The 15,308-nt window shown below is 40.8% G+C and overlaps 1 protein-coding gene across 4 annotated transcripts in view; it reads left to right on the top strand.

Moving 5' to 3' along the window:
- Nucleotides 1–15,308, top strand: part of LOC140725256 (tau-tubulin kinase 2-like) — a 363,522-nt gene that overhangs the window by 109,423 nt on the left and 238,791 nt on the right. For all 4 annotated transcript variants that reach the window (XM_073040487.1, XM_073040490.1, XM_073040489.1 and 1 more), the window contains exon 3: nucleotides 2,633–2,780. In XM_073040487.1, the coding sequence (XP_072896588.1) occupies nucleotides 2,633–2,780 (148 nt within the window). The remainder of the gene's footprint in view (nucleotides 1–2,632; nucleotides 2,781–15,308) is intronic.

Here is a 15,308-nt window from a genome sequence, read left to right on the forward strand (position 1 = left end):
TATTTTAGGGTACTGATTTGTAATAGGGGACACATCGCGCAGCATCCGCCTAAACAGGATTTCTTAAGTTTGGCTGGGCTGGGAGCTAACACCTCCTATATTAAGTTGCTAGCCAAAGTGAGAGTTACATTTACATCTCCATCCAAGTGTGCAACTTAGAGTAATTTATAAATGTAGAATCAGTCCGATGGCCTGATGAAAAAAGCTGTCTTGGAGCCTGTTGGTCCCGGCTTTTATGCTGCGGTACCGTCTCTTGGATGGTAGCAGCTGGAACAGTTTGTGGTTGGGGTGACTCAGGTTCCCAATGATCCTTCGGATCCTTTTTTCACACCTGTCTTTGTAAATATCCTGAAGCATGGGAAGTTCACATCTGCAGATGTGCTGGGCTGTCCGCACCACTTTGCAGAGTCCTGCGATTGAGGGAAGTTCCCAAACCAGGCGGTGATGCAGCCAGACAGAATGCTGTCATTTTTCCCCTATAGAAAGTTCTTAGGATTTGGGGACCCATACCAAACATTTTCAACCGTCTGAGGTGAAAGGCGCTATTGTGCCTTTTTCACCACACAGCCGGTATGTACAGACCATGTGAGAACCTCAGTGACGTTTATGCTGAGGAACTTAAAGCTGTTCACCCTCTCAACTCCAGATCCACTGATGTCAGCCTGTCTGCATTCTTCCTGTACTCCACAACCAGCTCCTTTATTTTTGTGACATTGTGGGAGAGGTTGTTTTTAGCAACATCTAAGAGGTATCTGGATAGGTACTTGAATGAATAGAGGCATAGAGGGACATGGAATAAATGCAGGCAAGTGTGATTAGTATAGATGTGCATGGTGATTGGAATTGAAGAAGTGGGCCTATGTTCTTACATTCTTGTGTTCTGTGTTGTACAGCTCAGGTGCTCCGATTCTAAGATGAAACTTGGGATCTCAGAAGGAGTATTTCCTTCATGAGATTCTTCTTTGGATATGGTTCAGTCTTGTCCTGTAAGATATACTGGCTCATATTTTGGGTTTTCCTTCTGCTTTTAGTTTAATTTATTATCAGCATTCACAATGAGATGTGGCATGACTTAAGTGCATTGGTTAGATCCATTGTTTGTGAAATTACTTAGCAGATTAACCAAGTTAATATTTCAATTTTTAGTTCTGTCTTATTGCTGTCATAGTGTGCCCCTTGAACCTTCCATTAAAACATGGCTGTTCCCCATTGCCTGTTTACAAAGCCAGAGTGATCAATCTTCTCGGCTATGAGGGTAGAGAATGCAGTATTTTACTCCTCGGCTGTGGCTGATGATCCACAGCTTTTCCTGGATGTCCAGTGTTGAGCTGGCAGTTGATTTTTGTAGCCTATTCCATTTAGCACAATGGTGGAGTATGTCCTTAAAGTCTTATTTTCATAATGATTGTAGTATACTCCTTTCAATGCTGAAATGGATAGACCCATCTGTAAAGGTTAATTATAAGGTTGAAGTTTGTGTTTAATCACTAGTTGTTGCAGATCTTGCTCAGCTGAAACGGTGGTAGTATTACAAAGCCACTCTTGGCTGTGGCCATGGAAGTGTCCCATCCAGAGTGTTCAGTACGTTGTAAGCTCTTTTAATTTTAAAAAAAGTATAATTCAATTTCAAATGAATTCACTAGCTTATGGATAACAAGTTATTAGGTGCAGTTCTTTACTTTTATAAACCTCTGCTTGTCACCTTAGGTGGCATTGAGGAATACTCTCCAAAATAACCTGGGCCTTGTGTGCCATGGTGATCAAATCCAAGACTTACCATCTAGTATTTAATATATATTAATATATATATATATTTGTGTGTGTGTGTGTGTGTGTGTGTGTGTGTGTGTGTGTGTGTGTGTGTGTGTGTGTGTGTGTGTGTGTGTGTGTGTGTGTGTGTGTGTGTGTGTGTGTGTGTGTGTGTGTGTGTGTGTGTGTGTGTGTGTGTGTGTGTGTGTGTGTGTGTGTGTGTGTGTGTGTGTGTGTATATTTGTATAACTTTTCAGCTTGCACTGCTTTTGGAAAATGTTCCTGGTACACTAAAATCACAAAAATGCAATGTAAGGAAAATGATTTTCTGTTTACAAAAGACATTAAATTAAGGGGTTTTAGGACAATGTGATTGCTTTGTGGTCACCATCATGATACCAACATTTAAGATTGAATGCTTCTCCACTGTATTTATAAGGGCCAGTGGTATCACACTTGAGCTTCTATGGACCTGAAAGATCTTGGCAGTAGGTTTTGAAGGAGAGTAGAATTATTTTAAGGAAAAACTTTTTCTTAACCCAATGACTCCAAATGATTTATCTGGTATAATCAGACAAGATATTTGTGGGAACTTGTGTGCAGCTTGGTGGTTGTATCCTTACATTACAGTAGAGACAGAATGTAAAGTACTTCATTCACTGGAAATTTCAGTGGGCCTCTAAGGTCTGAAAATACAAGGCTATCTTTTCTATTTTTCAATTGTTTACTGGAAAATTGATACACGAATATGAACCATATTCATAAATTCTAAAACACTAATAGTTACGCCAATTGTAAATATCTTTACACTAAATGTCAGTTACTTTGTAATTATTTTGGTATGGTGGATTTATTAATTAAAGTTTTCATTTTTGTCTTGCAGTTGAAAAAGATTGGAGGTGGGGGCTTTGGTGAAATCTATGAAGCTGTGGACTTCTTGACCCAGGAAAATGTTGCTCTCAAGGTGGAGTCAGCCCAGCAACCAAAGCAAGTTCTTAAAATGGAAGTTGCTGTTTTGAAGAAACTGCAAGGTTAGTTCTGATGTAATATCAATTCAGACTGTTATATTTCATTAGGCTGGTTTCTGTGTGCTGGATAGTTTGAATAATATGCTGAATTGTGACTTGCTGATAGCTTGCAACTGCAGTGGTTGCCACTTGATGTTCACTGACAGGCCTGATGAATTCTCCATTTCCACTGGGAATCTTTGCCTCCTTCATGCACCGATGATTAGTTGGTGACTTAATGTAATGAGGTTCTGTACACAGTATAGGTGACATGTAATTGATAATGAAGCTCTTGGGCACTTAATTGGCTCCCAATTTTTTTGGCCTGGGAAGTGGTTTCATACTCATTCTCATCCTAAATAAACACTCTAAGGACAAATCAATTCTAAATCCAAATGACCTAGTCACCATTGATCCCAGGCATCTTAATATTCTGGACAATATTCTGGACAAGGACTTTTAATGGTCCCTCCTGGCTCTTCTAATCAATAACTTGACTTTATTCTGACTTCTTTAATATCCACAAAGGTTATGTTCAATTTTGGCTTCCCAAACCTTACACGTGCTTCCTTTTCCTTCTTGACTAACTTCACAACCTTTCTCATGGTTCCCTTACCTTGCCAACCTTGTTCTTCCTTAATGGAACATAACTGTCCTGAAATCTGTGCATTTGGATTTTAAACACTATCTACATGTTGATTGTAGATTTTTCCCAAAAATAGCTGTACCCAATTAACCCACCTTTGCGCCAACCTGACGCACTCAGAATTTGCCCTCCCCAATTTAATATTTTCCTGCAGATCCATATTTATTCATAGTTATTTTAAAACTTAAGGAGTTATGATCATTGTTTTTTAAGTGTTCCTCCACTGAAAGGTCAGTCACCCAGGCCAGGCTCATTTCCCTCTTCCAATTCTAGAATGGTCCCTCCTCTAGTCCACATTCTGTTTTAAGAAACTCTTGGATTGACCTCACAAATCCAGCTGTTTAACCTTCATGCATTAAGGAGGTCCCAGTATATATTGAGTAGGTTAAAGTCACCCACAACAACACCCTGTTGTTTTTGCTCCTTTTTCCTAATCTAATTGCATATCTGTTCCTCAATGTCTTGGTGACTGTTGAGGACTGTGTAGCATAATTGCAATTTTATTTTTGCGTTCTGTACATATCGACTTAGTGGATGAGTCTCCATTATGTCCCCTCTGAGAGCAGCTATTGTCTCTGATTATTAGTTTAACATCTCTCCCTATCTTAGTCCCCTATCTTTTTTTTGCTATCCTTGGTAAAATTTACGCAGAATTGTATCTTGAAATATGTGAGGTGCAAACACAGCTCTGTCTCTCTGCTTTGGATCAATTATATTTTCTTAGGATGTTAAGTCTCTTGTGCATAACTGGGCTGTATTCTGCACAGTACCTTTGTCTTATGATAGTGTTTTACAGGTCTGTGAATGATAATACGTAGCATATTCAAAGGGCAATGTTAATGAGTAGAACTCAAACTTCAAACTATTTATTATCAAGGTAGATATATGTCACCATATACAACCTTGAGACTGAATTTCTTGTGGGCATTCACAGGAAATACAATAGAATCTGTGAAAGAACACACCCAGCAGGATGGACAAGCAACCAATGTGCAAAAGATGACAAATTGTGCAAATACAAAAAGAAATCAATAATAGCAATAGATAAATAAACAATAAATATCAAGAATATGAGTTGTAGAGTCCTTAAGAGTGAGTCTGTAGATTGTGGAATCAGTTTAGTGTTGGGGTGAGTTAAGTTATCCGCACTGGTTGAAGAGCCTTGTGCTCGAAGGGTAATAACTATTACAGAAACTGGTGGTGTGGTTCTTGAGGCTTTTATACCTCCTTCCTGATGGCAGCAGCGAGAAAAGAGCATGGTCTGGATTCTGTGGTGCTTTCCTGCAACAGCACTCCTTGTAAATGTGCTCAATAGTGGGAAGGGCTTTGCCTGTGATGGACTGGGCTATATTAACACTCTTTGAATGCTTTTCCAATCAAGGGTATTCGTGTTCCCGTACCAGGCCATGATGAAACCAGTCAGTATACTCTCTCCACCACAAGTTTATTGAAGTTAGTCAGAGTTTTAGTTGACATGCTCACTCTTCGCAAACTTTTAAGTTAGAGATGCTGCTGTGCATTCTTTCACATAATTTCAGTTATGTGCTGGACCTGGGAGAGATCCTCTGAAATGATAATGCAAAGGAATTTAAAGTTGCTGATCCTATCCTACTCTGAACCCTTGGTGAGCTTAGCTCACGGACCTCTGGTTTCCTCCTCCTGTAGTCAATAATCATCTCTTTGGTATTGCTGACTTTGAGACGTTATTGTCATGACACTCTCAGTGACACTTTCAATCTCCTTCCTTAATGCTGTTTTGGCTACAACAGTAGTGTCATTAGCATACGGCATTGGAGTTGTACTTGGCCTCACAGTCATAAGTGTAAAGTAAGTAGAGCAGAGGACTAAGCTCACAGTCTCATGGTGCACCTGTGCTGATTGTGATTGTAGAGGAGATGTTGCCTATTCAGACATATTTGTAATTGTGATTGATCAAAGCTATTGTGATTTGTTTTTAAGTTACAGACACTGGTTCAGAGTAGAGAAGAGTGAAAATTTGTTTTCTGCTTGTGTCTCTAGTTAAAGATTTTTTTAAGCAATATTTTTAAACAGAGTAAGACTTGCTATCTGATTTATTGAGGATACTCTACAGATGCTGGTTGGACAGCGTATTCATTAGATTGTCAAAATCAGCCAATAACTTAATAAGTACATGTCACCATATTCAGAACCATTTTGCAAGTTTTATTGATCTTTACTGCATTAAATGATATTAGTCAAGATAGCATTAATGAAGCTGTGTTACAGATCTTAAAAATGTATATTTTGTTTGCATGGATCAGATCTGGAGTAACAATTATTTCATTCTCCTTTACACCTGTGCTTTGGAAATGACATAAAGCAATCCTGAATCTTGAAGATATTCTTTAAAACATTTAGTCTTTCTGAAAGTTACTTGGTTTGAAAGAGAGAGAAAATAGAATAAAGCATCAAAAAAGTAATGTGGGGGTAGAGGAAATTGGATAGTGGTGTACAGTCGGCCCTCCTTATCCGCGAGGATTGGTTCCGGGACCCCTCGCGGATGCTCAAGTCCCTTATTCAACCTGTCTCAATATGGTGGACCTTAGGACCCAGCGGAACCCAAGACCTTATTTAACCTGTCTCAGCACAGTGGACATTAGGAGCCAGCGACAGAGATCTGAATCCGCAGTGTTTCTGTTCACGAAAATAATCACGATAATGATTGAAAACAAAGTGGAAATAAAGCGATCGGAAAGATGTGAAATGCCATCGGTCATTAGAAAAGCGTTAGGCTATGTTAGTCAATGATCGGAACAATTTTAAAGGATAAAGTGAGAAAGGCTGTGCCCCGATGAAAGCTACAATTATTACTAAGCAATGCAGTGGTTTAGTTATTGGGTTTTGGGGTTTTGGGTTTTTGATCCTCCACATCAACCCAGCATGGTGGAGAACACACTCGATAGCGATCTGTCACTGGCTTACACTTGGGAACTTCCTGAGCCTGGCATTGAAACATGCGTTCTTAAGTGTTTTATATGCATAGAAAGGTAAAATAAATACTATATACGGATGCAAACATTTGACTAACTGACGCTAAATAATACCGGATGTACCTGTTCCGACTTACTTAGTAAGTGAACTTCTGATTTTTTTCTGATTCCGATCCACGATAACCCACGCACATCCTCCCGTATACTTTAAATCATCTCTAGGTTACTTACAATACCTAATACAATGTAAATGCTATGTAAAATAGTTGTTATACTTTATTGTTTAGGGAATAATGACAAGAAAAAAAGTCTGTACACGCTCGAACAACAAGTGTTGGAGGAGCACTTCTGGGTTTTCGGGATTCACAGTTGGTTGAATTTGCGGATAAGGAGGGCTGATTGTATTTCTTGTATATGAGTAACTGCTAATTGGCGGTGATTAAAGACCAAATGCAGCGAATAAACTGCCTGCTGAGTTTGATTAACACAAAGGCTAGTCACAAGAGGAGGAGAACCAGCAGCTTTCAGATTTTTGTGTTAATGATGTTTTGCCAAAAGGTAGTTGGCTTGCTCATGCATTGGGTGAGATGACTGCAATTATAAATTCAAGATTGTTTATTGTCATTCTTCACATAAGTGAATTGAATTGATTTATTACTTACATCTTTCATGTACATGAAGAGTAAAAATCTTCATTATGTCTCTGTCTAAATGTACAATTATAGTAATTTGTGTACAACAGGACAGTCAATATAACACAGAAATACAGTAACATCAGCATGAATTAAGCAGTCTGATAGCCTGGTGGAAGAAGCTGTCCCGGCCTGTTAATCCTGGCTTTTATGCTGCAGTACTATTTCCCTATGTAGCAGCAGGAACAGTTTGTGTTTGGGATGACTCAGGTCTCCAATGATCCTTTGGGCCCTTTTTACACACCTGTCTTAGTAAATGTCCTGAATATTGGGAAGTTCACATCTGCAGATGTGCTGGGCAGCCCACACCACTCTCTGCAGAGTCTTGCAATTGAGAGAAGTACAGTTCCCATACCAGGCAGTGATGCAGCCAGTCAGGATGCTCTCAATTGTGCCCCTATAGAAAGTTCTTAGAATTTGGGGGCCCATACCAAACTTCTTCAACTGTTTGACGTGAAAGGGGCACTGCTGTGCGTTCTTCACCACACAACTGGTATGTACAGATCATTTGAGACCGTTGGCGATGTTTGTGCTGAGAAGAATGAAATGGTTGTTTCTCCGGATCCGATGCAGCATGAAGGACACAATAAAAAACACAAAAAATATAAAAGCAATTCAATAAAACACAACGTACAAGTAGCTGTTATATACATAGACTAATTGTATCTACAAAAAATGATGCCAGGTGGATTAATGGGTGGAAGTGTTGATAAACCTGGCAGCCTGGGTGAAGGAATTGTTTTTTGAGTCTATTGATCCTGGTCTGGATGCTCTTCTCTCATGGGAGTGGGACAAACAGTGTATAAGCAGGATGGGTAGGATCCTTCATAATAATGCTGGCCCATTTCCAGCAACTTTCCAGATATGTCCTTGATGCTGAGTCAGCTGGTACCAGTAATGCATTGGGCAGTTCTAACAATCTGATACGAGCTTTGGGTTAATATCAACACAGATGCACTTCAAGGGAGTGTGCTTAGCCTGTTGTTCTGTTCTCTCTACACTCATGACTGTGGCTCAGCATTGCTTTCAATCAGAATCAAGTTTAATATCATTGGCATATGTCGTGAAATCTGCTTTGCAGTAGTGGTACAGTACTATTTCACCACAGCTGATCCATTTTCCCTGTCAGTCCTAATCTCCTGCCTCTCCCAGAATCCTTTCATTCCTTGATTAATCAAGATTCTATCAACCTCTGCCTTAAATATATCCAATGAGTTGTCCTCCACAGCCACCTGTGGCACGGATTTCCACAGATTCATCACTCTCTGGCTAAAGGAATTCCCTCTTATCTCCATTCCAAAAGGACGTCTTTCTACTCCTCTGGCCTTAGACTCCCCCGTCACAAGGAGCATTCCAAATATGGATGTTTGGATTTAGATACTGTAAATCCAAAGCAACACACAAAATGCTGGAGCATCTATGGAAAACAGTAAACAATTGACATTTTGGGCTGAGACTCTTAATCAGGGCTCGCTCTCTCCATATTCACTCTATCAAGGCCTTTTAACATGTGACCACACACGCAAAATGCTGGTAGAACACAGCAGGCTAGGCAGCATCTATAGGGAGAAGCGCTGTTGACATTTCGGGCCCAGACTTTTTCCAGCATCTGCAGATTTCCTCGTGTTTGCTCTTTTAACATGCGATTGGTTTCAATGAGGTCACACCTCATTCTTCTGAATTCCAGTGAGTAGAGGCCCAGAGCCATCAAACGCTTCTCATATGATAAGTCTTTCAATCCCAGAATCATTTTTGTGAACTCCTTTTGAACCCTCTCCAATATCAACACATCCTTTTTTTTAGATAAGGGGCCCACAACTGCTCAATATTCCAAGTGAGGCCTCATCATGTATTCCGCAAATCAATAGTAGCTGATAAAAAAAACTAGGTGTCGAGGTTATTGTCTCAACCAGTGCTTGAAATCAGAATCAGGTTTATTATCACCGGCATGTGTCGTGAAATTTGTTAACTTGGTAACAGCAGTTCAATACAATATATAATATAGAAGGAAAAAAACAAAATAAAATAATAATAAATATATAAGAAAATCAATATTTAATATATTGAATAGATTAAAAATCGTGCAAAAACCAGAAGTAATATATATTTAAAAACTGAGCTAGTGTCCAAGGGTTCAAAGTCCATTTAGGAATTGGATGGCAGAGAGAAAAAAAGCTGTTCCTGAATTGCTGAGCGTGTACCTCCAGGCTTCTGTACCTCCTACCTGATGGTAACAGCGAGAAAAGGGCATGCACTGGGGGCTGGAGGTCCTTAATAATGGACGCTGCCCTTCTGAGACACCGTTCCTTGAAGATGCCCTGGGTAATTTGTAGGCTAATACCCAAGATGGAGCTGACTAAATTTACAATGCTCTGCAGCTTCTTTCAGTCCTGTGCAGTAGTCTGCCCCCACCCATACTAGACAGTGATGCAATTTGTCAGAGTGCTCTCCATGGTATATCTATAGACGTTTTTGAGTGTATTTGCTGACATATCAATCTCTCAGACTCCTAATGAAGTATAGCCACTGTCTTGCCTTCTTCATACCTGCATTGATATGTTGGAACCAGGTTAGATCCTCAGAGATCTTGACACCCAGGAACTTGAAACTTATAGCCTCAACATTACATCCACCTTTCCTCTTCTAGTCCTCTCAAAATGAATGCTAATATTGCATTTGCCTTCCTCACCACCGATTCAACCTGCAAATTAACCTTCAGGGAATCCTGCACGAGGGTTCCCAGACCCATTGCACATCAGATTTTTGAATTTTGTCTCCATTTAGGAAATGGTCTGTGCTTTTATTTCTTCTACCGAAGTGCATGACCATACACTTCCCGACACTATTCAATCTGCCACTTTGCCCATTCTCCTGATCTGTCTAAGTCCTTCTGTAGCCTGTCTTCTTCCTCAAAACTACTTGCTCCTCCACCAATCTTTGTATTGTCTGCAAACTTTGCCCAAAGCCATCGACCAAATCATTGACATATAATGTAAAAAGAAATGGTCCCTACACAGACTTCAACACCACTGGTCATTGGAAGTCAACAAGAAAAGATTCCCTTTATTCCCAGTCTTTGCCTCCTGCCAATCTGTCAGTGCTCTATCATTTAGAGATGATATAGGAAATGTGTACAGGATTCTGCCTAAATAAGAGGGCGTCTTAGGTTGACCGAGCTAGGGTTTTTCTTGTTGAAGAGGAGGAGGATAAGAGGTGACTTGATGAAGGCACCAACTAAGAGGCAGAGATCGAATGCGCTCCCTTTTTTCCAGGGCAGAAATGGCTGATGGGGAGGGGCATAATTTTAAGGTGATTGGAGGAAAATGTGGGGAGGTATCAGAAATAATTTTTGTTTTAGCATATGAAATTTGCCTGATATCTCCCCCCCCCACCCCCACCACACTCCCAGCCCCCAGTGCATGGAATACCCTGCCAGAGGTTGTGGTAGAGGCTGATACATTGGGGACGTTTAAGATACTCTTAGAAAGATACATGGATTATTGAAAAATGGAGGGCTGTGTAGGACGGAAAAGTTTGATTAATCTTAGAGTAGGTTAAAAGGTCAGCCAAACATCATGGGCTGTGGGGCTGTACTGTGCTGTTAAGTTCTATCTAATGATATGAGCATATACATCAACTATGTATATTATAGTTTGATATCATTTGGAGAAATGGGGATAAAACAACCTCAACCAAATTTTTTTTGGTTTCTCATTCTAGTTTTCATATCTTCTACTGCCTCTCCTCTCATTCAACTATACATTCTCTGGGTCACATTTAGGCTTAATGTATGTTCTTGACTTTAGTAGCATTTCTTCATACAGAATGTGGGGGGAGGGGGAACATCCCAAGGTGTACAATAGCTCAAAATGTCACTGTGGCTTAAATGTCATAACACCTATTAAGTAGCATTGAGACAACCTTTGAAATAAATTAATACCTTTTTCCCCTCCGTGGGCGAGAAGACAAATTTCTGTAAAACGTTTGGAGCAATGAGCAGCTCCATAGACTTCCCAATTAACTATTAAAATGCTGGTCAATTGATAAGATTGGTACATAAACTAGAGGTATTGAATGAGCTATTGCTTGAGCTATGTTTTAACACTAATCTGGAATCCAAATATTTTAGATATAATTACTTTGATCCTGCAACATATGATTTAACATTTGGCTAGGATTAATTAGTTCAATTCAATTTCATTAGTCAAGTTTGATTACAATCCATTTCTATTTATGGACTATTTTGCATGCAGTAAATTGATTTAAGACAGACTGACAATTATAATACAGTCATAGGGATATAATAAGTGGGGGCAGGAATCATCAGTCACTTCCTGAAGCCTTCCTTCCCTGCATTAAAAAAAAAATCAAGGCTGATTCAACTTTATTTTCTTGCCATATTTCCATGTCCGTTGTTGCCTGCAAAATCCACCAGGATTGAGAATTCTAAAGATTCACCACTACTTGAGTGAGGAAATTTCTACTCTTCTCAGTCCAAAACGAACTCCCAGCTCTAGAAACTTCAGCCTGCAGAAACATTTATCCTTTTGAGCCCTTTGAAGAATTTTGGATGTTTCAATTAAGTCATCTATTCTTTAAACTCCAGATCCCAGTCAATCTCTTTGTACAACATTTCAGAAGTCGGTCTAGTCTCACCATGTAACTGGAGCGAGAGCAATGTAGCAAAGCATCATTGACTCTTGCAATAGAGACCAACAGACCATTTTTCTGTGTAATTTACTGTTTATTGAAGGTGGTAAGAGACTGATCTGTATCTTGGGGGTCTGCTGAAGCTTATAGAGACTAAGATTTTTGTGTTCCATGATAAATACATTAATATCTCTCTTATTTAAATTATTAATTAACAAAACATACCATCAGTATATAGATTCAGCATTTTTAGAATCCAGCAGTGTTTGTGTATGTATCTACACCAGGATAACATTCATGAGATGCCTCTGGAATATGGTTCTTGATGGCTGCAGTTGATTTTTGCCTGGATGAAGTTCTCTGTTCATGATTTGCGTTAGCAATTGTGGTGCATCCTCTCTTGGCTCATTATTGATGTCATCTTGTAAACCTATAGGTGGTAATACATTAACCAGTCTGCACCAATAAGTAGGATCATAACAACGGTCTGGGTTCTGTGGCTCTCTGCTACATTACTTTGCTGCTGTTAAGATTGGATTCATCCTGAATCAGGTGATGGGACCATCAAACTGATGAATACCTCCACCATTAACCCACCCCACGTCCCTTCACCACCACTACATACACTTCAGCCATTTTATGTACATACAATCAATGTATGTATATACCGTAAATTCCGGTTTCAATTTCCGGTTTTAGCTTTCAATGCTGCTTTTGTCTCACCTGACAAGTGCGCTTTGAAGACGTTCCAGACAAGTAGCGACTTTTCCTTCCTGAAACCTTTGGGACGTCGACGCCGCACCTCTTTAACCCACTTCAAGCAACCGGCTTCGTCCATTCAGCAGCATTCTTGAACGCAAACAACACCCCGCGGGAATTTTCTGAGCAATCTTTGTCTTTTTGTCTCAACACAAGATCACGTCTATTCATAAATTGGGTGCACCAACTTCATGTAGCTTTGAAATTTTCACTGACCTCACGGTGTTTTTCGTCCCATTTCAACGCTTGAACTCGAATCATTTCTCTGGTAACAATGCATCCAGATGATCGCTGGTGATTCACCCACTCTAAAACTTTTTCTTCCAGTTCTGGCCACTGACAAGTTTTCCCGCAGTTTGCACAGTTCGTCTTTGGCATTTCCCTCAGCATGTCCTCTGCCTTTCTCCACTCTCTCACTCTCTCTCGTTTACACTAAACTTCTTAGCAGCTGCAGAATTATTCATACCTTTAGTGAATTCAACAACCTTCAGCTTGAAGCCAGCATCATATCGCATTCGTTTTAATCTTTTGTACATGGTGGTCAAAAACTCAATACTGAGTACACGTACTGATCCCGCCACCCCATGTTATGTTTTAATGAGATTACGATAGGCGCTAAATGGTTTCACGGGGGTTACATTTCAGAGGATTCTTTACCATTAGAGACCTAATCCAAAACTTCCCTCCCTGATTTATTTATTAAGAATTCGCTTATAATGCTCTACAATGTGTAGGCCTGTTTTCTTAGCAGGTACTGGTTCACAAAATTTCCCGTTTTGGGATCTGGCAAAGCTGAGTACCAGCATGTGAGATCTTGTGATCTTCTCTGGTTAAATCAAAAACCTCTACAAAAGGGGGAAGGCTTATACAAAAATAACATGAAAAAGGCACTTTTTTAACCTTGAAAATGGGGGCCGGCTTATACTCCAGAATATACGGTAAGCTAATGTTGTGTCTATACAGCCACACTCAAAGATTTACTTGTACATTGTGGTTTATAGGATTGTTATTACATTTGTATTTATTGTGTTCTTTATGTTGATTGTACTTTTTATGCTGCATTGGATTTGAAGTGTCAATCATCTTGTTCTTCTTTGCACTTTGTACTGAAGAATGACAAACTATCTTGAATTTGGTTACCTTCAGCAACATCCCTTTAGCTGTTGTAGGAAGCTTGTTTTTCCTCCTTTTTCGTGCTCTATCTGATTAGCGCATGAAGCTAAAACAATATTGCAGGTCTGGCAACATACATTGGGTTCTGAGCTGAATGTTATTGAATCCTAATGTTGGCATCTTTTTCTATGCCAAGAGACCAGTGCATGTGTCTGTCATAGAAACAAACATAGTGTGTGTGTGGCCTCCGTCAGTCGTGGTTGACCATGGTACTGTGCTTCTGGCAGTCACTGGTTTGTCGAGCAGCGTCGACTATGGCCATTGAGGTTGATCCTGAAAAGGTAGCCTCTGCCACAGTTGTGCATTTGTAGGGCGTCGTGGAATTGTTGTTCCCTGCTCTCTCTGTTTAGCTCTTCGCTCCTCAAACTGACTCAGGATCACTCTTTTGCCTTACTCTTCAGGTGTAGCTGAAGAGTACCTCGCTATTTGTTGCGGTCATCTGCTGTATCCTCCCAGCACTCTGTGTTGATTTTTAAGGCTTTCATGTCGTGCTTGCAGAGGTCCTTGTAGTAAAGCTGGCGTCTACCAATGTTCCTCTTGCCTGTTGCTGAACAACTTCTTTAATAGGTTCGACAGCACAATCTCATCCTCACCGCAGAACTCCACACCAGGCTTGTCTTTCTACTCGTCCTCCCTCTTACTTCCCTCACAGGAAAATAGCCACTCACAGGAGACCTTGCCCACGCCCAGGATTACGGCTGCACAGGTGGAAGGTCAACTGAGGAAGATCTGTACCAGCAAGGCGGCTGGACCGGATGGAGTATCCCCACGATTACTGAGGGCCTGTGCGACTGAGCTGGGAGAACCACTACAGCGCATCTTCAACATGAACCTGGAGCAGAGAAGAGTACCCAGACGGTGGAAAACATCCTGTATTGTCCCGGTACCGAAGAAACCACAACCAAAGGAGTTGAATGACTTCAGACCTGTTGCCTTGACGTCGCACGTGATTAAGACCATGGAGCGGTTGATAATACAGAATCTGAGGCCACAAACCAGGCACGCCTGGGATCCTCTTCAGTTTGCGTATAAGGAAAAGGTGGGAGTGGAGGATGCTATCACGTATTTGCTGCACAAATCCCTCTCTCACCTGGATGGTGTCAGTGGTGCTGTGAGGATTACATTCCTGGACTTCTCTAGTGCCTTTAACACCATCCAGCCCAAGATCTTAAGGCACAAACTAACGGAGATGGGAGTAGACTCACATGGTGGATTGGATAGTGGACTACTTGACAGATAGACCTCAGTATGTGCGGTTGGGAGACTGTAGGTCTGACACGGTGGTCAGCAGCACAGGAGCGCCGCAGGGGACCGTGCTCTCTCTGGTCCTGTTCACCCTGTACACATCAGACTTCCAATATAACTCGGAGTCCTGCCATGTGCAGAAGTTCGCTGATGACACGGCCATAGTGGGGTGTGTCAGGAATGGACAGGAGGAAGAGTATAGGAAACTGATACAGGACTTTGTGATATGGTGCAACTCAAACTACCTGCGTCTCAATATCACCAAGACCAAGGAGATGGTGGTGGACTTTAGGAGATCTAGGCCTCATATGGAGCCAGTGATCATTAATGGAGAATGTGTGGAGCAGGTTAAGACCTACAAGTATCTGGGAGTACAGTTAGACGAGAAGCTAGACTGGACTGCCAACACAGATGCCTTGTGCAGGAAGGCACAGAG

Source organism: Hemitrygon akajei, chromosome 3 (assembly GCF_048418815.1).
Source record: "Hemitrygon akajei chromosome 3, sHemAka1.3, whole genome shotgun sequence".
NCBI lineage: Eukaryota > Metazoa > Chordata > Chondrichthyes > Myliobatiformes > Dasyatidae > Hemitrygon > Hemitrygon akajei.